The sequence below is a fragment of the Cupressus sempervirens genome, chromosome 9 (assembly GCF_028749045.1).
Source record: "Cupressus sempervirens isolate cs-2001-9-10 chromosome 9, ASM2874904v1, whole genome shotgun sequence".
Lineage (NCBI taxonomy): Eukaryota > Viridiplantae > Streptophyta > Pinopsida > Cupressales > Cupressaceae > Cupressus > Cupressus sempervirens.
Genome location: NC_143126.1, coordinates 273966018 through 273990879, shown reverse-complemented (window position 1 = coordinate 273990879; position 24862 = coordinate 273966018). Strand labels below are relative to the sequence as shown.

Below are 24862 nucleotides of genomic sequence, written 5' to 3'. Positions count from 1 at the left end.
GTGAAAGGCATGACATGAGAAAAACCAAAGGACTAAAAACCAACAAACACAAACTCAAAAGAAAAGAAAAGGACGATGAAGGCCTCAAAAATCAAGCATAGGCTCGATAGAAAGCAAAACGAAAAAGACTTGACGAAAGCCTTCAGTAAAACGATTTGATATACGAATTGAAATTGATCGATCGATCAACATTAAACAATTGAATATTAAATTAAACTTAGAGAGACACAAAACTAGCTTGAAAAAGTTGTCCCGTTATCAACATTTTGTGGTAACAAAATGCAGAACAATAGATATGACAATTAAATCTTGTGATATGTAGATTATAAATTGATCTGTTAGTGATGACTTTAACTGGTTTGAATACCTGAGTATCTGACCTAATGTTTACAAAGATCTTGACTTCATTGAACTTCTTAGAGCAAGACTCAAACCCTAAGAATTTCCCTACTGAGTTGCCTATGTGTTTCAATATTTGAGTATGTGCTAATTCATCTGGAAAGGGCTTAATTGCTATCCATGTTGGGGGCATAATTGCTTGACATTATGTTCACAGAAATTAGCGATCCATTTAACAAAATTAACGCTATATCCTTCATAAAAACATAAAGGTCCATCAACTAATTCATCTCTAATTGCTCTACTTTTACATTCAAGAAATAACAAAGAATTTGATAGCTTGGAGATACTTACCTACAATTCGCAAGCCATTTTTAGCCAATCTGCCATGTTTGATAACTTTTCTCTAGGGTCATTCCAGAAGGCAAATAGGCCGAGCACTTCACATTCAAACCAACATTCTTCACTGTTAGCATTACTAATGATGAAAATGTCTTCATCAAATTTATGATTATTATTTGCCCACTAATCTTCTTTGCCCTTTATATTAATATTTCTAGTTGGTATCCACCATGTTGTGTCGCAGCTTTAACATCCTTACTAGATTTTGCATTCTTTGGTGCTTGAGAGTCTTAGATGTTAAAAACCCCTATCCATGAGACAATTAGGGTTTTATTTTTCTTATTACTACTAGCTTTCTTGCCTAATGGAATGTTGTTGGCTTCTGAAACCCTATTTGGCTGATTGAAAGGGGGCAGTTTATTAGATGTAGCAATGGGTATTTGCCTTGTTCGATGCTTCCTATTTGTTACAGTTTTCCATTTGCTTTCTAAATAGTTGGACCAAATTGTTGAAATTTTAGGGTTTTGGATTTGATTCCTATTTTTCTTTCCGTGATGAGCAAAAACAAGCTTTCACTGATTGTGAGATTGATGGATCTGATTGCACTGCCAAAATCACAGATTCTTCATGCTGATTGGTCATGAAATTACCCTTTGCATACTTGGTCCTATTGAAAAGAGCTCTTTTTTTTTAATGGTAGTAGTCAATTTTGCTTTCTAATCTTTGCATTTCCCTGTAATTTTGGGATGAGATGATCTAGGAAGCAAATTTTTCGGGGAAAGGTCACTTAGAATATTGAATTTGTTTACAATGGGTAAGGGTTGAATCCTGCGATAGTATTTCATTATATTGTAGAACGATGCTTGATCAACAATCGCATGCGAATTTGCCAATTTTGAGAGTAAAGCCATTTTTATTAATATTAATATTATTTTTTGTTATTAATATTAATACTATTATTATAAAAATTGATAACAATATATGTACTTCATTTTATATATTATTATTAATCTAATCATTATATAATATTATATTTTATCGTTTTATATTATAATATTTAATTCTCATACTTAACATATATTATGCAATATTATAATATGATTATAAAAAACTATAACTATGTCATTATTATTATTATTACTTTATTTATTTATTATTTATCTATTCATTTATTTTCCAATTATATAGATCTTATTTTGACGAGGATATTACAATCCTCCCTCTCAAATTTGCTTGTCCTCAAGCAAAAATCATTTATAACTATTCTTGTAGAGCCAACATACAAAGCATATAATTGAATGCAAGAAGACATAAGGGATTCATGGAGTATAATGCATGAAAAACACAAAGCATAAACGAAGTAAACACAAATTAATGTATGAAAACACAAAGTAGACATGAATGCATGATAACACGAAGTAGACACATGAACGCATGAAAACATGAAGTAGACACATGAATGCATAAAAACATGAAGTAGACACATGAATACATGAAAACACTAAGCAGACACATAAATGCATGAAAACACGAAGTAGACACGATGTAGACACATAATACATGCATTCTTGATTAATGCCTTACAATTTACAATTGGTAATGAGCTAGAGTCAAGAAAATGATTTACAAAATTTACTTCTTCAATAAAATACTGCACATACAAGTGATCATTAGTACATATGTGTATGTTGAGTCATGATATATTACTCCAACCCTATCCCATACTAAGTCCAAGAGCAAAAATTTAGCCCCCTTGGCCTCGATGGTAGGTGTTTAAGAATCCACACACGTGTCCTACTTTGCAAGATGCTTGCTTTGTTTTGCTCTTATTATTAGTCTAGTTGAGAAGAATGCTTAAGATGTAAATAGATTGCTTAGGCACCAAACTCTAACGGTTTTCCTTAAAGTTTATAGATCCAAGCCCTTAAGCCTTTCTTGGGACATACCTGCAAGGAACTTGGGGTCAATGATCCCTAACCTATCTCGGAATAACCGATTGGCTGGATTTACACTAGCCTCTCCCTCAATACACCTTTGTTCTCTCTTTTCAGACTACCCCTATAGGTAAATTAGTAATTAATTATATGTGAATTAAGAAGACCATGTTATCCTAGTTATTATTCCAGTCAATGAGAATGTTGAGATGCAACAAGTTACTTAGACACCAAACTCAATGGCTTCCCTCAAGGTTTTATAGATCCAAGCCCTTAAGCCTTTATTGGACGTCTACAAGGGACTCAAGTTTTCTGATCTTTACGCTGTCTTGGGAATGACCAAGTAGTTGGATTTACGTAGGCCTCTCCCTTATTGCATATATGCTCTTCTTCCCAACTTAGAAATAATAACTAGTCTTGAGCATGTATGTTTAGTACCATACATACATAAGCTTCGTCTTATGATCTGAATGTCTTCGGTCAAGATTTGCTATCATATATCTATGTATGTATCCTTTATACATGTGTTGTATATATTCCTTATGAATCAAATAATGAAAATTAGTTCTATTTTTAATATTATTCATAATAATAATATTGGGAATTAATTCTATTCTCAATAATTATTCAATTATAAATATTTGAATAAATATTATAAGCATAAAGGAATTCTAAGTTCTCTTACATACCTCTTATTCTTTTATAGAATAATCCTTACATTAATGTGAGTAATTATCAAATGAATTTATAAATAAGCATACTTTCCATTTAAATCTATTAATGGTTATCTAGTAAAGTAAGACTAACAAATGCATTCCTTACTTTGGTTTATTTGTCTTGCACCTTCTTTGTAATATTTTTCCTTGTGCCTACTCACCTAACTTGCAAGTAGGTGACTTGTCTTTTATTGTCACCTTTGGTTTTCCCCTTCCCATTTTGATGTGGATATATGGTGCTAACTGTAAATCTTATTTTTGATGTTTTCAACAACTTTTACTGCTGATTGGACGATGTCCTCCTTTTACTACCTTTCTATATTTTTCTGTGTATATATTTATCACTAAAATTTTGATTGTTGTTTTGATGATGATAGGATTGAGTTTTCAATTAAACACTGATTCCTATTGGTACCAACAGTATTACATTCAATTGTAATGTCCCCTGTCTCAGTATAATCTGCAGAAGATAGTCTTATCAAATTCTCAGCTTTTCATTCTATATGACACTTTTCAGGAAACTGCTTCCGTTTCTTTTTCAATTGTCTTATTTTTTATTTTCTTGTCACCATGTAATTCCCGAATTTGAATTTTTTTTTTATTAACAAATTATATCCACACACTAACTTTGAATTCAATTGGAATGTTTAATATGATTTGTCTGTTTTAAATCAAACCCAGTTATAACTGCTTCCATTTAACTGAATGACAAGGGGTAGTAGGTATAAAACCTTCCAGATTAAAAAAAGTCAAAAATCTTAATTGCATAGTAGATAGGGTCCCAACAAGCAAACACATATCCATTGTGACATATAAGAACCATGGAGACTCCTAAACCAATGATGGGCTTCCACACAGGCCATAATTGAATAATTTTCATAAATACATTTGATGTTTCCTTTCAAAATTTACTGTTCAATTTAGCATGCTCATCATTTAAATATGTATACATTAGTTTCATTTATCTCCTCCTCTGTACTGATCATAATGGTAATGTCTCTTTTTTATAATAGTTTCAAATTTGGGAACATTACCTTGTTTGACCAATTACCTTGAATAGATAGCTTAGATCATTATTTTGGAACTGATAATATATTTTCTGCATTTGATCAATGTGTTTACTTCATTGTTAGTGACCTGATTATACCAATCTGGCCTGTACTCACTCCATGCAGATCAAAAATAGATAAGGAGAAAATTAGTTATAATCAGGTCCCTATACCCATAGCATCAATATGCCAAGAGTTGTGATTAAGATACCCTTACTGATTATTATACTGAAGTCTTTGTTTACTATTGTTATGCACTACTCTAATATTAGTTGCATAGTTGGAAAACTCGCCAAATCCAAAAACTCGCCGAGCCCCCCAAAAGTTTAATCGGGAAAAACTCGGCCATTTTAAAAAAAAACTCGGGAAAACTCGGGAACCTAAAAAAACCGCTAAAATTTAATTCAAAATACATTTTTTTGCAAATTTCAATGAGAAGATGCATCTAATGAGTTCAAAATCACATTCTCATGCTGAATGCTGATGGTGGGAAGCATAATAGTAAATAATTTGTGTCAAACTAGAAGTAAAAACATCATTACAATCACATTTTCCTCTTCCTAGCTCTACTAGCATATTGTAACTCTCTATCTTACATAATATATATAGGCTTTTTGCCTTTTTTTTTAACCAAAAAAAAAAAAAAAAAATTTGAAAAAAAAAAAAAAAAAAAAAAAAAATTTTCTGAAAAACTCGCCGATTTTTTGCAAAAACTCGGTGATTAGTCGGCGATTTTTCACAAAAACTCGGCGATTTTTTCTGGCGATTAAATCTGAGAAAAACTCGCCAGTCCCAAAAACTCGGCGATTAGTAAAAACTCGCCGATTATTCGGCGATTATGCCAACTATGATTAGTTGTGCCTTTTATTTATGATATTTGCTGGTTGTACAGTTTATATGCATTTCTTGTCTTTATGCTCTCTGGTGTGATCGCTCAGTTTGATTATTAAAACTTATATTCTTCCTAATAAAGTCTGCTGACTGCGATTATGGAATAGTCAAATTTCTGACTGGAATGTTGATGCATAAATCTCCTGAAATGTTAATTGCTCGGTATAGATTTGAACCCCTTTAATGGGAATGGAATAAAATTCCTGTTTGATGTTGTACGACTCCTACTCCTTAATGTAATGTCCCCTAGTTTATGGATTGATTTGTATTCTTCTTTTTAATTTCCTGATTCTACACCTGCATGATGGTTAGTATCTTCATGAGTTAGAAAAAATATATATAGTCCTATTAAAATAAATAACTTAATAGTCTAATCTAATTATTTTCCTTTCTTAAAGCTGGGCTGTGATCTGATACTTTGTTCATGGGGAATTTTAGCTATTTGTAACTAATTCTCCACTAAGTATTATTCACACAAGACCCCTCTTTAAGCCTTATGGATGTTCGTTACCGAGACATCCATCCTTCCTAGAAGCTTACGCCATCTAGGCCTAATGGATAACCTCGATGGTGTATCCATCCTCTCATATGCATATGAATTAATCCTTTCAGTATACTGACCTTCAGAGCTTTTAAATCTCTGCCTTGCTTCAATCTCTCCTCTTCATAGAGATAGAGTTATTAAAGCCCTTCAGAGAACCTGTGGGTCTCTGCCTTAATTTCAGATAAGGACTATCAGGTTATGAATCATCTGATTATTCCTTGTCTACCTGTTAATGATTATCCTTGTGTAGTATATTAAATGATCAAGGTTTGTCCTTTCGGTATGGCAATTCGAAATTCCTGATATATGTTCGTTTTCAACTTATATGGTTGGCCTGGTTATTCACACTTGGAGTTTAGTGTTACGTATCAAAACTCTCACTGTTGTTTTGCGGTGATGAGGATTTTATTATTATTTATTCTTTTATCCACCACACTGTCTGATCGCATTAGTTATCTCTATTTATTTCTGATTGAACCATGGTATGATCCGCTTCCTATTGAACCATGGTATGATCTGCTTCCTATTTGCTGCGTCAGATGCTTGTGATGACTATCCTGGAGTATCTTGATTGGCAGTGAATAATTCCTCTATCACGTATTCCTCCACTAGGGTGCAATTTCCTACGCTGCCTGAAGACTTCCTTTTCTCGTTGAATACTTCCACCTTCACTTTCTCTGAATGCCCTGATCTTTTTCTCCCTTCCTCATTTGATGCGATTGAAGTCTTATATGTTTCCTGAGCGCATCAAGCAATCGTGACCTTTGACAGATTTTAGGTTAATTGATTTAATTTTTCGCATCCTCCCTTAATCGCCTATGTTATGTATTATTTGTTTAATTGTGTTATACTTTGATTTCATTATGTAACAATTATATTGTTGAGTGCTTTATAATTTAACAATTAAATGTAATTGCAATTATAAATATAAATATAGATATTTATCATTTATTTATTATTTGGTTATTGAGATTATCCTAGGTTATGGATAATCTTGGCCTTGAGATTTTAACAATGATTAACTACGTCAATAATGATATTGATATTGATATATATATATATATATATATATATATATATATATATATATATATATATATATTATTGAAATAATTAATTTTATAAAAGACATACTTTCATCTTGGAATAATTTTTAAAAGAATTGGATTTACTATATTAATAATGAAATATAGTTTTTTATGTAAAGCTTCCTGGCTTAGCAGTGAGGGGTTATCACACTTAATCACTGTTTTGATTGGCTGCCCTATTTTATATATTTTTCTGATACCAATTGTATTCCTCCAGCATTGTGATTTGTGTACTTTATTATTAATGATTATACTTTCCCAAGACGTCTGCAGAAAGATTCTCTTGACTGGCATATTTTCCTTGTTTGCATAGCACCAGAAATAAAGTTTTTGGTCACTGAATTTAAACTGTTCTTAATGTATCTTTTATCCTCCTTATTCGATGCTTGTATATTCATTTCCTATTGCTTATAATTTTCTCTGATCTCCTCCACAATTACTCTGTGCTTTTCCCATCTTTTCACAGTTTTAGTAAATAGGTTTACTTGGTCAAATGAAATGTGAGTATCAAGGAGGTCATCCAGAATAATGAGGAGGGAGGCAGCTTTTGTGTAGGCAATTCTGCAAGCCGAGTATTCTGGTTAAAACATCACCACTGCAGCGCTGGAGTATATTTCCACTTGTCTATGTCGAGTAAATGTAAGCTCAGAAAACTGCAGCCCCTGTATCATCTTTACTGATAATTTCTTAGATTTTCCATTTGATGTAAAGCCTGCATTCTGTTGAAGTCCAGTTTGGCCAGTTCGATATATCTTTGATCACTCAAATTGGCAATTCTGAGATACAAGTAATTCGATTGCAGAATCATGTTCTGATCATGTTATTTTACCCTGCAGGATCAAGCTCTGATACTATTTGTAATGTCCCATTCTAGGATCTTAAATAATTAATTTCATATTTCTCCATTAAGCTTTTGCAGACCCAATTCTATATATCTAATTTTCTTTTCTATATATTTTTTGGGGTTTAAAATCTCTTTATATACATTGATATGAGAAAAGGTGTCTTTTAATTCAATTAATTCAATTATTTATTATTAATATAAATTTTAATATATACACTTCATTTTATATTTTATGATTATTAATCTAATCATTATATAATATTATCTTTTTCGTTTTATATAATAATATTTAATTTTCATACTTAACATATATTGTGCAATATTATAATATTATTATAATAAATTATAACTATGCCATTATTAATATTATATTATCACTATTTTATTTATTTATTATTTATCTATTCATTTATGTTTTAATTATATAGATCTTATTTTGACAGGGATATTACATGTTGTTGGCAATTCAATCGAAAATTTATAAAGCATTCAAAAAATTTGCAACATAAATATTTGCAAAAACAGAAAGCACCTAAAATGTCTTAACAAAGTTGACACAACTACAATTGAAAAGCCAACCAAAAAAACTGCAGAACCTATTGACTCCTACTTTACAGGAGTAGTAACCTGTTAACTCCTATTTTACAGGTTATTCAAAAGTAATCTAACCTTCTAGAACTTCCTATACACTTTTTATAAGCCATAGCCTACCTAAAAGATCAAGTTCTCCAATTTACTTCAAGAGTTCAGAAAATTAAAATCATGGAGCCTCTTTTGTGTTCACATTATATGTGACTCATTACAAATTTAAATACAAAATATGCATGCTGAACTTAAAGAAAGCAACAGTTATCAAAGCTACCTGTCACAAAACCGAAGACTTAAGTCATGGAGATTCCTACAGTTGCTTCCAACAGCAATGATGCCTTTATCTCCAACCTACGCAAATAAGCATAAAAAGGTAAAAAAGAGTAATCCAATCCATATATAATTGACTAAACAACCTCATGCAAGTTGGACAATCAGAACTCAGAAACACAAACATACAACATATAGGTTCGTGTATACATGAATAAATGTGGTGGGGAGTGTGTATGCCCAAATTAGTTCCAATCCAAGTTGATGTCTCGTATAATTTAAGAAAACATTTCTGTAAGTACATAAATATATCTTAATATTTGCATGGTGCACCATATAAATATAAAAAATGCATCTCTCTCTCTCTCTCTCTAAATATATTTGTGAAAAAATAGCAGAAAAGTATTCGCAAAAAAAGTAGGGAAAAGGTGTTCCTAAAGAAAAGGAAAAGCATTACTGAAAAAATAGGGAAATAGGCAAAATCACCCAAAAATGGGGAAAGGCGAGAAAGGGTGCTTTTTCAAAAGAAAGAAACAATGTTGATGAGTAAAAAATGGTTTTATCTAGTCCCAAATGCATTGGTGAAGAGGATCAAACTTCTTGGCAGTAATATAAAAAGCAATTTTGTGGTGCTCATTTCTCATGCTTGGTTGAATATTTTTATTGCTTATGCTTTGGTTCTGGAATGAGATAGTGCTTCCTCTTGCTGGTTTGTGAGGATGGTGACCCTTGCAAGTGACATTCTCCATGTTGTTGAGAGATACAATCTGGAGGATTGAGAGAGGCTTCATTACAGGATTCACATAGGAGCTTCTTGGGAGTTATCACTTCAATCTTCAATGGAAAATATTGCAGATTTGATATATAGTGGTTATTGTGGGAAGTTTGGGAGTTGGGCAAGTGTGCTCATTGCAATATGTATTGATCTTGCTGCATAACAGATCCAACTCTAGCATTTTCTCAATGAATTAATGCAAGCTAGGGTTTGAAACCCTTTGTATTTGTCATTTAATGATCATATTTGTTGCAGACATTCATAGTCATTTCTACAAATGGGTATGTTTGAATTTGCGATTGCAATCTGATTTAATCATCTGCATATTCGCAGTTTTCAATATTACTTCCATTTTACATTTGTATCGGATTTTGTCAGAATAAGTTAAAGTTTTCAGCATATTATCTCCATTCTTATTTTGCAACATAAATCTATTCTATTATGTTCTATCTTCTCTCTTCGAACTTTGAAAAAAACAGACAAACAAGGTAGCATATTGCATGCAAAATGGGCTCCCTTGAGGGAGTGTCATTTACACACCAGGTGTTTTGACTTTTTGGAGCCTTTGCCTTGCTTTTAACTCTTGCTTCCATACCATAGTGAGTCATTCAATGAACATTAGAGTATGTTAAACCTCAATCACACTTTCTCATGGATACTACCAATTCTAAGATCTGGTGATGGTGCTATAAACATGTGATAGTGGAAAATGTGGAAATTGTAAAGAAAAATGCAACTATGGCAGAAAATTAAGCAAGTTGTAACCAAGCATTTCAATGAAAACATGTGAGTTCCACTATTTTTAAGTCAAATAATCATTCCTGTTCAGCACCATGGAACCAAACTCAAAAAATAGGATCGACTTCTAAAAAGACAGTGAAATAAGTCAATCATGTTTTCTGGGTAGTTGAGCTGGTTGGAAATGGTGATTCAAATGGTAGCCAAGGAAGCAAACTAAACCCAATCAAATGCAACTTTAAACATAAATTAAGTTCCACTTTGGGCATGAAATTAGCACTTTCAAATTTTCCCAACCATCTTAACACCTTATAAAAATGCACCCGAAATAGTATTGCACTTGGATGACATGAACAACAATGATCAATGCAAGTGATGGCAAATAACATCAAACAACTGTGAACTAGGAGATCAGTTGAGTTCAATTTGAACACCTAACCTGAATGCTTTAAAGAAGGGATAAAAAAACACTCAAACAAATCGTGTCAATCTAATCCTATCAACCCATTGTTATATGCCTCCATGAACCTTCCATGTAATTGTTGCATCCTAATACAGGAGCATCAAAGGTGTAAGAGCAATCTTGCATCACCCAAAAAATATTGTCCAATTTTTCAACAAGAACAAATTTAAAAGATTCTATTTTTGGCAAATTTACTTTTTTTAATAGCTTTTTTTTTGTTTGATCATAGATTGTTAAAATTATTTCCCTATGGGTTCATTTTGGATATATAAGTCTGCCAACAAAGTTTTATGGCAAGATCAAGCCCAGCTTTGAAGATATTGAATTTTTTTTTTTAACGGGGTGATATGAAAACTTTGAACTTAATTTTCAAGGCCTTAGAGGGGCTCCAAAAGGGTTCAAAACTTGTCCAAGATGAAGTTACGCCTTCCTTGCTATGACAAGGTTTGAGAGGTTTCCAAAAAGTGGTTATAATAGAAAATTGGGTGCATAGTTCACAAGTTATGGCTTTTGGAAGTTGTACCATTGAGACTCAAGTAAAAATACAAAAGGGAAGAGAGAAAAAAATCACTTAGGTGGGAAATTGAACTGTTAAGCACCAAAATGGGGAAGTTTCACTTACTAGAATGTTCTAGGACAATTATTGATGCTACACATACATGGATGAAGGTGTGTTCCGGGCTCAATTCTAGAAAGGTAGTTTGGGGCTCTATCTTGTGTTGTCCTCCATTTTGTGAAAGGTAACAATACAAAACTTTTCCAATTGAGTTTCAGATTTCTCTAAGATAACTCATTATTTGATTGGCAAAAATTGCTCAAACGATCATTCCCAATTCATATAATTAATCCTTTTACTAAAGGCTCTTGTCAAGTCTTTTCCGTTTTTTCAGTTTGTTAGCCTATACTTGATTTTTGAGGCCTTCAAATTCCCTTTTGCATTTCTGACTGTTTGTTTAGATTGTTTTAGTTTTTTTGTTTCCTTGAATCTCTTGCTTTCGTTTTTCCCTTCGATTCAAGATATCTTGGGACTTAATCGGAGTTGTCAGTCAAAAGATATTAAAGATTAAGTGCCTAAAAACTAGGTTCTCTGAGTTCGATTGCATATTTAAAATATTCGCCTTATATTCTAATGACTTTATGTTATATTTTTAAGTTACTTTATCACTTAAGTGATTAAAGTCATTATAAGTTGCTTTTTAATTTATCACTTAAGCGACTTTATGCACTTTATGTCATAATTTGATGTTGAGATTTACTTTAATGTTTTATTTCAAAACATTTAAGTGAAATATCACTTTTTAAACATATTACACATGTATAAAATATATAGTGTAAATATATATGTGATCCCTTTAAGTGATATAATCAAATAGACGTGCTAAATAGAACACTTAATTGATGCAACTCCATTACATGTTATTTTTTAAATGAAATACATGTAATACATCCACTAGTACTAGATCTTCCTCTTTGCATATAAATGCATTAAATGTAATGGCATCTTGCAACCAAGATTTGCCAAAGAATTTCAAATAAATGCAAATGCAAGTAATTAAAATATGCAATGACCCTTTCTAAGCCCGATTTTTGCTTGGGCATCCAAATGCATGTGAGTGCATTGCTTATTTAAAACATGCAATCACTTCCTCCAACCCCAATTTTGCAAAGAAGTGAATTTTTTGTGAAACACGTGCATTTCATTACATGTAAAAGCTCTTGCTAAACCCAATTTGGGCCTTGCATGAAAAAAACATTCCATGTAATGGCATGTAGAGAACCCAATTTTGGTCTAAGAGCAACAACATAACATGTAAAAGGCCTTGGAGACCCCGATTTCCCTCAATGCCTCCAAAAGCCCAAATCAACCAGATAATCATAAACTAACCATGTCAATTGTCTGTAACTGACATCGAACAAGATTGGTCAACTGGCAGTCCGGTTCCTAAAATCTAGGGATGCTCCTAAAAACTAGGGAACTCACCCAATTGTCTTGAAACTAAAACCATGGACTGGTCCCAAGGAGCCACATATCTGGAAGCTGCCACATCCTCCTAAATTTTAGGGAAACCTCCTAAAATCAAGAAACTACTCCAAACTAGCCCAAAACTGCCTGAAATGCCATGTCCAACCACTGAAAATCCTATGTGAGTCTCTGTCCAACACTGCTAGCCTACAAGACTCCCATGATAGGCTAATTCTCATGACCCTGATAGTCCAACTAAGGAGGGGACATGACAAAGAAAATGACAAATTCTGAAAAAATCGAAAAGAAAATATGAAGATTGAAAGAGAAATGGAAAAATAAAAAAACTATAACAAAAACAATAGCAAATGGAATAAGATCTTATCTTTTCCAGCCATTACAAGCTTGCAAATGTATATGAATGATTCACAAACACTTGAAGAACACCAACAAATCAATCTTCAAACTCCTTGCACAACCGGATGCTTGCTCAAAAACTTATGTGCTCTTCCTTAAGACATAATAACCTGTTTGGAAAAATAAAATGACAATGAGAGGCCACCAAAAGCAATTCATAACAACTTTTAGGATTGTGGACGCCAAAAGACATTTAATTTTTGCCTAAAAAAACACTTTCCAACCATCCACGGGGCCCAATTCGCTGCGGGTTTGACCTGAGTTCGAACTTTATGGTGTTGGTTCACCCAGGTTCGATCCCAATTCAAACCTGATCGAACTCGCAAGGCAAAATAGTACCCGAATCGAACCAAGTTCGAACTAGACCAGAACTATGAACTGGTTCAAACTTTTCCTCTTTCAAGGGGGGTAGAGGTACCTGTGCAACTTATAGCATGTGATGGCATCTTGTAACCAAGATTTCCCAAAGAATTTCAAATACATGCAAATGCAAGTCATTAAAATAAGCAATGACCCTTTCTAAGCCCGATTTTCGCTTGGGCGTCCAAATGCATGTGAGCGCATTACATATTTAAAACATGCAATCACTTCTTCGAACCCCGATTTTGCAAAGAGGTGAAGTTTTGGTCAAACAAGTGCATTCCATTACATGTAAAAGATCTTGCTAAACCCGATTTAAGCATTGCATGAAAAAATGTTCCATGTAATGGCATGTAGAGAACCTGATTTTGGTCTAAGAGCAACAACATAAAAAGTAGGAAGGCCATGGGGACCCCGATTTTTCTCTTGGAGGAAAAATGTTGGGACTTATGCATTGCCAATGCAAATTTTAAATATGCAATCCAACTAGATAACCCTAATTATGCTCTTGGGGGAAAAAGATGGGACTTATGCATTGCCAATGCATATTTTAAATATACAATCCAGCTAGATAACCCCAATTTTGGTCTTCAACTGGCATGTATTTGCATCTTCTAAACCCGATTTGCCTTGGGTGTTGTTAAGAAAAAGTCTGACGAATGCATTTGCATCAAAATCGTTGCATGTACTACTCTTCTAAACCCGATTTGGACTTTATGCACTTTATGTTATAATTTGATGTTGAGATTTACTTTAATGTTTGATTTTAAAACGTTTAAGTGAAATATCACTTTTTGAACATATTTACACGTGTAAAATATAGTGTAAATATGTATGTGATCCCTTTAAGTGATATAATCAAATAGACATGTGCTAAATAGAACACTTAACTGATGCAACTCCATTAAATGTTATTTTTTAAATGAAATACATGTATTACATCCACTACAACCCGATTTTTCTCTTTGCATGTAAATGCATTACATGGAATGGCATCTTGTAACCAAGATTTGCCAAAGAATTTCAAATACATGCAAATACAAGTCACTAAAATATGCAATGACCCTTTCTAAGCCCGATTTTCGCTTGGGCATCCAAATGCATGTGAGTGCATTGCATATTTAAAACATGCGATCACTTCCTCCAACCCCAATTTTGCAAAGAGGTGAAATTTTGGTCAAACATGTGCATTTCATTACATGTAAAAGCTCTTGCTAAACCCGATTTGAGACTTGCATGAAATAAACGTTCCATGTAATGGCATGTAGAGAACTCGATTTTGGTCTAAGAGCAACAACATAACATGTAAAAGGCCTTGGAGACCTTGATTTTTCTCTTGGAGGAAAAACATTGCTACTTATGCATTGTCAATACATATTTTAAATAAACAATCTAACTAGATATCCATGATTATGCTCTTGGGGGAAAAGTTGGGACTTATGCATTGCCAATGCATATTTTAAACATGCAATCCAACTAGATAACCCCAATTTTGGTCTTCAATTGGCATGCATTTGAATCTTCTAAACCCAATTTGCCTTGGGTGTTGTTATGTAATATCCCCTCTTCTAGTATAGGGAATGACAGCTAGAACTTCTATCCAGTTCTTAAATGTGCACTAGGAATTTTTATTATTCCAATGTTATAGTCATTGTCTCTTTTTAATGTTGGGAATTGGTTCCGTCCACATCAACCAATCCTCTCTTAATGATATAATTTAATGAACTAATATTATCTCTGTATGTGCATGTCTTCTGGTTATGTCAGTTCTTCCTTCGAATACTCCTACGGTTGATCTCTTGCCCCTCAAGTGACTATTATTTCTTTGTCTTATGTTCTTCTGACCTTTCATGTTGCTAATGGAGAGAATATGACACGGTGGTTGCTCTGGAGTTTGATTGTCCAAGCTGGAGGAGATGCCTTGTCTTATTCTATTTCCAATGTTCTATACCGTCGGTCTTAGTTTGTCTTCATCGATTGCCAGCTCCACACTCCCGTCGCTATGGGTTCCGCTATTGTATTGGGTTAGTATGCATAAGACTTGTCAGTGCTCTGTGAACTTCGTTTAATCTGGCCTCAATTTGACTCTTACTCCCGTGACTTATTCGCAAGTGTCTTGTTTATTTTCTAGACAATACAGATATATTTCTTTCTTTGATGCCTCGTTCATTTGGTAGTTCCTATGCCATACTCTTCACCCCCTTCCAGTATGTTACTTTCCTTTAATACATGATAAGTATCATCAATGGTTGTCTCTTGATAGTATGGTTTGTTAATCATTTGATTAATACTTTGATTGATTAATGTGTCATTCTTCCATTCAAATATCTTTAAGGATGTAGAAGATATTGTATTGTTAATAATATGGCTAATCTTAATAATACCTCTTAGTTTGATATTTATTTTTTTAATCTTTTATTAACATTATAATATAATATAATATAATAATATATCATATTATTATATTATTTATTCCTCTTATGTTCTCTTATTTTATTATATTAACACTGCATTTAATAATTTATTATTAAATCAACTCTTTATTTTGTTCTTTATTATTAAATTCTAAGGGCAAAAATAGGGGACATGACAGTCTACCCTTCCTCAAATTGCTTGTCCTCAAGCAATTCAACATTTTCTTCTTGTGATTTGGTCGATGCACCTCACTATAGTCCTACAAAAACAATTTCAACTTGGGATTAGATCATTATAAATATAAATTTAAAGATTGCAAGATTCGATTTAAGTTGTGTCCGTGCCTTTTGCTGCAGATGGCAGTAAGTACCACACTTTTGTTCAACCTTCCAAATGTGGATCCTGCAGATTGGATGTATCAATGGGGTCATGGGAAATGAAAAGTCAATGTTCAAGATCTTCGCTCAGAATTCCAATATTTTGGTGCAGACATTGTTAAGGACCTGAACAGGTTATAAGCATGATTAATATTAAAAGTTACATCACTTACTAAAAACCAAATTGCATGGTAGAGATTTTTACCCACTAGTCGTCTTGCGCTTCTCCCTATGGGTCCCTCCAAGAGTAATTGACCTGCCATTAGAGCAAATGTCATTTACACTATCCTTAATGCATTCACACAGCTATGCATCAAATCGTGTTGTTCTAGTGGTGATGCAGCTCATACAGTGCATTCCTTAGCAAGGCATGGAGTTAACTTAGGATTTGGAGATGTTGAATTAGTGAATTCTCAATGAAGGCATTTTGACAGATTTTGACATTGGAGCTGCTTTATTTAGGAGCCTATCATTCATAATTGTTCATTTTCCGGTTATGATCATGTGAAACAGAGTTGTTTGGACAAGTAGATCCTACTAAGAAAAACATGAGTGAATTTGCATGAATTATAGAGTTAGAAATAATGTTTTCTTTTCGGTATTCATCTCCTTATATGATAGATTGGTTTACTAAATCTCTCTTTGTTGCAGGATGCAACAAAAAAAGCAATGATTAAGAGGGAGGTGTTTTAGCTTCAAAGGGAGTGCTTGTGGAATCCCCAACATTCTCATTTATGCTTGTAATACTTGTGGTATTAGTAAAATTTGAGACTTGACTGGAACTAAGTCTTGTTTATTTGTTATGCCTATTCCTACTCTTATGTGAATAAATGAGATTGTAAGAATCGACATTGATAACTCTTTCACTCTGGGAAGTGAACATCATGTTGAGAGAGTCCATGATGACATCACGTCGAGAGATTCCGTGATGGGAGTTGGATGTCATATTGAGAGATTCCGTGATAGTTCACGTTGAGAGAGTATGTGATTAAAGGATTAGCTTTGATTGTTATAAGTCTATCATGTTAAGTGATTTCATGATTATGAGTAATTGTTACAGGTCTATCATGTTGAGTGATTCCATGATTATTAACAATGAGTAAATTGAATCTCTTAGTGTCATCTTGAGAGATTCCATGACAAAGTCTATAATGAAAGTTGATTGTGTTTCTAGTAGGGTTTTCATGTTGAGTGATTTCATGAATTTTATAGGATCTATGTGATTAGATTTTATCATTGACATTTTGGTTGCAATCGTGTGTGACTGTTCAACTAAAGATTTCTCTCTCACTACGAGGGAGTGTTAGAGTTTATAGCTGCAATAGAAATCTTTATCTCTGGGCGTCAATTCCGTTATGGTCACCTTCAATTGAAAATGACAATTATGATTAAATTGTAATATTAAATATAAAGACATGTGTCATTCAACATGTCTTGAGGCATGGAAATACGAAGAGTTGTATTTGGAAAGAATTATGTTTTGGGGAATTAAAGAGGCTTTATATTAGAATGTGAAGTCTCTCTCTTTATGTTATATATATATATCGCTTCAAACAAAGGCATTCTACACTTGAATTTCATTATCAATAAAATGATCTTTGTTGTGTGTGGTTGGGATTTTCCCTTCATTCTCAAAGGGTTTTCCCACGATATTTTTGTGTCTCTTGCATCCTTTCTAGTTATTCATTATTGTTATTTATCTAATTTATGGGTTAAAACCCAACAAGAAAGAAGGGATAGATCATGGTGAAACATTTGCTCCTATGGCTCATTATACCTTACGTCTATCATTGCTATTGAGTGGATATTTTGCAACCGACATTTTTGGGTAAAAATCCAGTCACAAAATATGATGACCAGCCACAGCGTGTAAGACAGAGTCTCTCCTACCTTAAAGGGAAGGCCCCCCCTTCTCACCGTTCCTTGGATCAACTCAAGGTAAGCAAGAAGTCGAGAGATTTTATAAAATGGGTGTTACCAATATCCTTTTTTCTTATCTTTCAAGAAAGAATCCATTTACTCATGGAGCGAGTAATGGGCAAGGTGAATCTCTAACTACACTTCTATCAAGAGTTGGAAACAGTGATACCAATAATCCTTCACTAACTCAAAGGCTAGCTGAAAATGTACTGGTTTGGCTCTAAGTCCGGTCATACTTCAATATGAAAAGCTTTACAATTCGGGCACAAAGACTCCTAAAAGTAAGAATAACTTAACTATTTTGTGAATTAAGAAAGAAGTATAAGCTACAAAAAAAGCTTCTAGCTATACACTTCCACAATTGCTCCTGGTCAAAGCTCTAGCTCCAATTGCTTCTTAACTCCTTTTATATTCAATTCACAAGATAATATCAATCAAAGATAATTTAGATGAATTAAAGACAAAGCTTATAACTCATACAAGTAACAATCTCACTTAATCAAAGTTAAGTCTCAAATGCTCCTTTGTATTCACTTTCTCTCAAAATAGTGCTTATACAAATAAAGTTCTGCTGGGACAATTTCTCTAAAGCTCTCTTGCATAAAGATAAAGATGATTTTTACAATGAGGGGGCACTCCTTTATATAGGCACAGGAGTTAAGAAAAAAGTGAAGGAAAAAGTGGGAGCAACTCAACCAACTTTCACCTAGTCTAACAAGAAGAGAAATTATAGGGTTACATGCAACTGCACATACAACTCGCATTACATGTAATTACATCTTTTGATGTAATGCATTCTCTTAGACCTAAAAACATGAAATAAAAACAAAAACAACAATCTTAAAGATTATTTCTTAGTGCCTTGAATTTGATGATGATATCACTCACTGCGGGAAGATCAGCAATTTCCATAGTCTTTGATATGGCTTCGATCCTTAACTGCATCTGGATACGCTGATTGAACAACTTTGGAATTTTCTGCCATAGAAGTTAACAAGTGTTTTGTCAAAGATTTATACACAAAAAACTTGTTCATTGTGTGCGAACCAAAGTATTCAGAATCTACATCAGCATTGATCCTGATTGTATATTTCGAGCTTACCCATTCAACTGCAATGAGATTATTGGATTCATCAGTAACATGGCATTCCATTTGTTCCAAATCACAAGTAACACTTGTTTCAACTGCTTGACAATCTCCAAGTGTTGCCTCCAACTTTGTGATCAACTTCCTCAATGTTTCTTCTTTGTAACCAATAAGTCCTTGGAATCTGAAGAACATTTCACATGACGGAAGAATGTCACATGAAACCAAAGCATCTAGATCAAATCTTGTCATTTCATCCCAATCATTGAGGATTTCCTTTAAGTCATTCGCTTCTCGAGTCAAAGAAGAGATCAAGTTTTGCTCTATTCCATTTATCTCTTTGACATGCCTAAGAACTGCAAATGTCTCTGTGATGGCACGAACTCTTTCAGAGATGATTTCTCCTATTCAAGACTTCGCAGCTTCAACCAGCTTTCTTTTCCTTGGATATCTGAGACATAGCAACAACACTTTGAGAAAATTGTTGCCGAATGACCTCGTTTAGGTGAGAAACCTCCTATTTCAGTTGATTTTTCTTCTCCCATAGCTCATGATTTCTTTTTGATACATTAGCCAATGCATCTTGAGCATCTTGTAAACAACTCAGACGCGATTGCTTTCCAATTTCAACCTTAGCAAACTTGGAATCAGAACAAGTAAGTTCTTCCACAGGTTTGTCCACCAACGGCTCATCAACTACAACAAATTTAGTCTTATCTGAATAAACCAAAATCCTTGAAACAATCTTATCTTTCAAAGATTTGGATTTGGTCTTCTTGACAAGGAGATTATCCGAAGGTACAACCACTTTTCTTCTCTTTGTTGTTAATTTTGCTCAACCATGCAAGCAAGTTGAAGCCTTCATCTGTAGAAGCAGATACAGTGGAGACCATTGGCATTGATCCAAATTGTATTTCCATTGTAACAGAGTAAGATTCAGTTTGCACAGTTGAAGGCATAGGAACATGTTGAGAAGATTCTATCATGAAAAGCTCAAAACCTGTCAAAGAGGCATCAAGTTGGGAAACTTGACCACTTGTGAGAGTTGGAAAATCCTCAAAAACATTTGGCAAATGCTCATATTGTTCATTTACAGAAATGAGAGGAGCAACAGAAGAAATAGGAAGGACCATAGTATTAACTTTCGAGACTGGAATAGGAGTGAAAACCGTGCAGAATGAATCCACATTGTCATCTACCTCATCCAAAAAAGGTGCTTCATATATAGAGTTTGTGCAGGCTTTGGGGGTGATTTGATCATGACATCCCCTTCTTCATTTGTATCTTCTTTATCTGATTCTATCTCCAGTTCCTGTTCTGATTCTTCCTCTAACTCTTCAACTAGTTTAGAGATCTGAGAAGATTTAGAGCCTTTTCCACCCTTCAATTTGAATTTGAGAGAACCTTTAGCATCAGAAGATGAGACACCATCTTTCCCTGTAATCTCTAGCTGTGACTTCCTGCTAGGAGGGCCAAAACTTCCACAATCCAAGCCCATGTTAGGATTTACCCTTTTTAGGCCTTTATTTTTCAGCCATTTGTTAGTGTTTACCAAGATGGATTGAAATCTATCCATGATGGACGTACCTTCCTTCTATTGCCACTAAATAGGAAAAGGGCACTTCTTATCAAAGTCGGCTTGATGAAAATCTAGATCAAGAATGTTGTCGTCATCTTCAACTTGGAAATCTAAAAGAATCTCCAACATGTTGAGATCGATTATCTACTACAACGTTAATCTACAGTAATCCATCTTCATGATGTCAAGCTTTGTTCTTCTATCAATCCAGATGTTCTTGATGCAATGAACATGTTCGTAAGCTCTTTTCATTTGAGAATTCATCTCTTGGTAATCAAAGTCAAATTTGACCTTGAACTTCTTCAAGGTGATCAACTGCAACTCTGCTTCCATGTTCTTTGCTTTGGGCATAGAATTGATTGAATAGTTGCCAATCATTAAGGGTTTGGCTGATGTAAAGCCGAAAGAAGGCCTATGCATAGCATGTTGATCACTTTGCATGTCCATGAGTTGTCTAGCTAGCTCCATCAAGATGATTCGTTCTGTAACATACCTAGGTAAAGTACACAACTCTCCTTTGAAATACCCAACTCTTAAGTATGTAAAAGTTGGAAATTGTATGAAAATACAGCCGTATTGATTCACCTTTTCTCATGCTGCATAAGACACTCTCTTGACAGATAATTGCTTATTGAACAAGCACCGAAAATGCCCAAAGAAAGCATCTTGAACTCTTATATAATGAAATTTACTGTTTGTCAGAGTGATTTGGTCATAGTAATCCCAAACAAGAACCTGAAGATGATCTCCTTTGGTTGAGAGAACAGAGGAAGATCCGATGACAACAACAATGTAGACAAGGTAAGAGTTCATGTAGAAGGGCACTGAAGTTCCCACATTGAGTATCTCCAGGCAAAGTGCAATGCTGATCAGCTCTCCCCAAAAGATGTGTTTTTTGTTTTTCATGATTTGAAAGATGAACTTGTACATCCATGGCTTGAAATCAATAGAATCTTTAAGACCACAAACTCTACTGAGAAGGATGATGAGATCCTTGTACTCTTGTTTGAAATTAGACTGATGAACGATCTCTGGCCATCTAAAGAAGTTGTTTCTTTTATTATTTCTACCCATTCTAGCATGCCAAAGATGATTCTTTGGTTAGATCTGCACACTCTGCTTTATGTGGTACTTTAAAGATCTGCTCAATGACCTCTGGATCAAGGCTAATGACAACCTTGCCGTCAGTGTCCTTGATAGTCTTTGATTTTGGAGTAAAACATTGTGCACATCCAAGAACAAAATCAAGTTCCATGGCTGCCATACGAAATGCAAACACCAAGAGAATGTTACTTCTTTTGATACGCTTCATCTCGTGACCAACATGATTTTCAACTCTCCACAGAAATCAACCATGTCCACATGACCAATCAATGTCTCTATTACATTATCAAGAATAGATGCAACTGATGATGGAGTTGCATGAGCCAACTCTTTATCCTATTGGTATTTCATCTTTCCTTTGGATTTTGATGATGAGGAAATCTCTTGCGTTCACGTTGCAACACAAAAATTCCAACACATAAACACCTCATCAGAAAGAATTGCCATACAAGTTGATTTGCGATCAGCAACAAAGATTTGGAAATGGATTGGAGACTTTGTAAATCCGATGAAATAATCTCAAAAAGAAATCATCATGCCTATGCAGTGAATGAAGATGAAATGAACAGAATGAAGAATGAAGTGTTATAAAAGTGGAAAATGAAAGATGGAATGAAATGAAATGAAATAAAAATGTGTGAAAGTGGAACGCATGAGAATCTGTGTGAATGAAGATTGTTGATTTTTGAATGTGACTTAGGGTTTTCAAGACATTATTACATGAAAAATGAGTGCATGTAAGTGCAACATGTAATGGGAGACGAAAGGTGAGATGAGATATGAATGCGGATGGAAGATGCACTTTACATGCAAGTGCAAATGGAGGATGAGATGGAAAGCATGGAAAGATGTAGAAACATGTATTTTCTCATGAAGGCACAAATGCATATGGAGAGATGGAAATGAAAAATAGAAGAGGGATAATGAGCTTTATAGTCACATTTGGTGAAAAGGTGAAGTCAAAGTACATAGAAGATGAAAATGACATCTTTTTGACTTTTCAAAAAGTGACTTTTAGTAAAAATTGAACCTCTGAGATGCTATTACACAGTTTTTCGTGTAATCGTGTCATGCAAATGGATGCAAAAAGTGAGATGAGTGGAAATGGAAACAAGAAATGGGATTACATGCATGTGCGATGATGAATGAGATGGAAAACATGTAATCGCATTTGTTGGATGAGATGTGAAGTGTTTTGACATGGAAGATGGAAGTGAAACGTGATGATGCTTTCGCATGAAATGAAACAAGTTCTTGGAAAAGTACTTGTGACTTCTCCAAAGTGAAGAAAACCGGCAAACAAAAACTCAAAAGAAAAACGTATCTTTGGAAAGTGACTCAAACATGTCAAGATGCAATACACTTCAACACACAAATTCGAATTTGGAAATTGGGAAAAAACCAAAAACAAGAAAATGAACAATTTCTTCATTTTTTAAGGAAAAATGCACTTTCCATGGCATTGATTTCAACAGGTAGCAATCATCAAGCAATAATGTGCATAAAATCAGCAAGATAAGCACAAATTAAATAGCAAGAAAGAATAAATTAACTTACATGAAGATTAAGTGCCAAAAATGAAGGAAAAAGATGCTCCAATGCTGAAAATGTCTTCAAGAACACTTAGACTTTTTCCAACTTTGCAAATTCAAAAGGGAGAGGGCAGAAAACAAGGAGTTCTTGTTGAAAGATGCCAAAATGTGCCCTATTTATGCTCCATGATCCAACATTTTTGGATGCTCATGCTCGTGGGATGTTTTTGGTGAAAAACGTGTTTCACCAAGAAGCATGATCAAAACGTTTTGATCATTAAAGGTCAAAACGCACATCAATATACAATGCAATCACCATAAAACACCAAATTGATTCATCAATGTGCAAAAACGTGGGGTCAAAAATGGATCTATTTGGAGTTATGTCCAAAAATGTGCCCTAAGATAGAGCTTCCAAAAACGATTTTAAGCATGATAAATTTCATTCTTGATGTTAGAAAAACCATTGTGAAGCAAAACCAACCTTGATGGAGAAGATCTCATGCAAAAACCTCAAGCAAATCTCTCACAATGAGCAAAATTGGGTTCTTGGTGAGCAAATGCATGTGTTCTTGGCAAAATCAGACTTTTTAGACGGCACATGTTTTAGTATATGCCTTTAGTTGAAATCACAACTTTTGGGGTGACATACATATTTTAAAAACTTGCAACAAGGCAAATCAGACCTTTTAGAGTGCATAACACATTTTAAAACATGCATATGGTCAAAATCACAACTTTTGGAGTGCAATATATATTTTAAGTTGTATCTCACCTTTTTAATGCAATGACATATAAACTTACCTTTTTGATGTAATGACACCCAAAAGGTCCACTTTTGATAGTCTTGTGCTTTAAGTTGAACTTTATATGCAGTGACATGTAAAATGTCCACTTTTGATGGATTTTACATGTAATTGCATATAAAATATCCACTTTTGATGACTTAAAGTCATTTAATAAACATATATCAACTTAATTTCATTAAAATGTTACTTTAATGGGACATAAACAATATTTATATATCATATTAAAAATATAACACATAAATATCATTTAACAAGTAACATTTAAATGAGCATTTGATTTTAAAATAAAAAATTACACTGAAGCTATATAGTTTATATAGTGACTTTAAGTGAAAAATCAAAGAGTAACTCAACTTAAATTTATAACAAAAAGTGAATTTAAGTTATATTTTTCAAAAAGTGAATGTCACATTGAAAAAATAACATTAGTATTTTTAATTTGTGTAATTGCATCAAAAAGGTCCACTTTTGAGGCACTAAAATGGCCATATCTCTTGACTGACAACTCCAATTACGCTCTAGGTTAGACCAAAACAAAGGGAAAACCGCAAGCCATGACATGAGCAAAATCACAGGACTAAATACCAACAAACGCAAACTCAAAAGTAAAGAAAATGAAGATGAAGGCCTTAAAAATCAGGCAAAGGCTCGACAAAAAGAAAAAAGAAAAAGACTTGACGAAAGCCTTTAGTAAAACAATTTGATATACGAATTGAAG

The 24862-nt window shown here is 33.7% G+C and overlaps 1 protein-coding gene across 2 annotated transcripts in view; it reads right to left on the bottom strand.

The window, feature by feature from the left end:
- Positions 1 to 24862, bottom strand: part of LOC149538513 (F-box/RNI-like superfamily protein) — a 237747-nt gene that overhangs the window by 91429 nt on the left and 121456 nt on the right. For both annotated transcript variants that reach the window (XM_089799835.1, XM_089799836.1), the window contains exon 7: positions 8610 to 8686. In XM_089799835.1, the coding sequence (XP_089655961.1) occupies positions 8610 to 8686 (77 nt within the window). The remainder of the gene's footprint in view (positions 1 to 8609; positions 8687 to 24862) is intronic.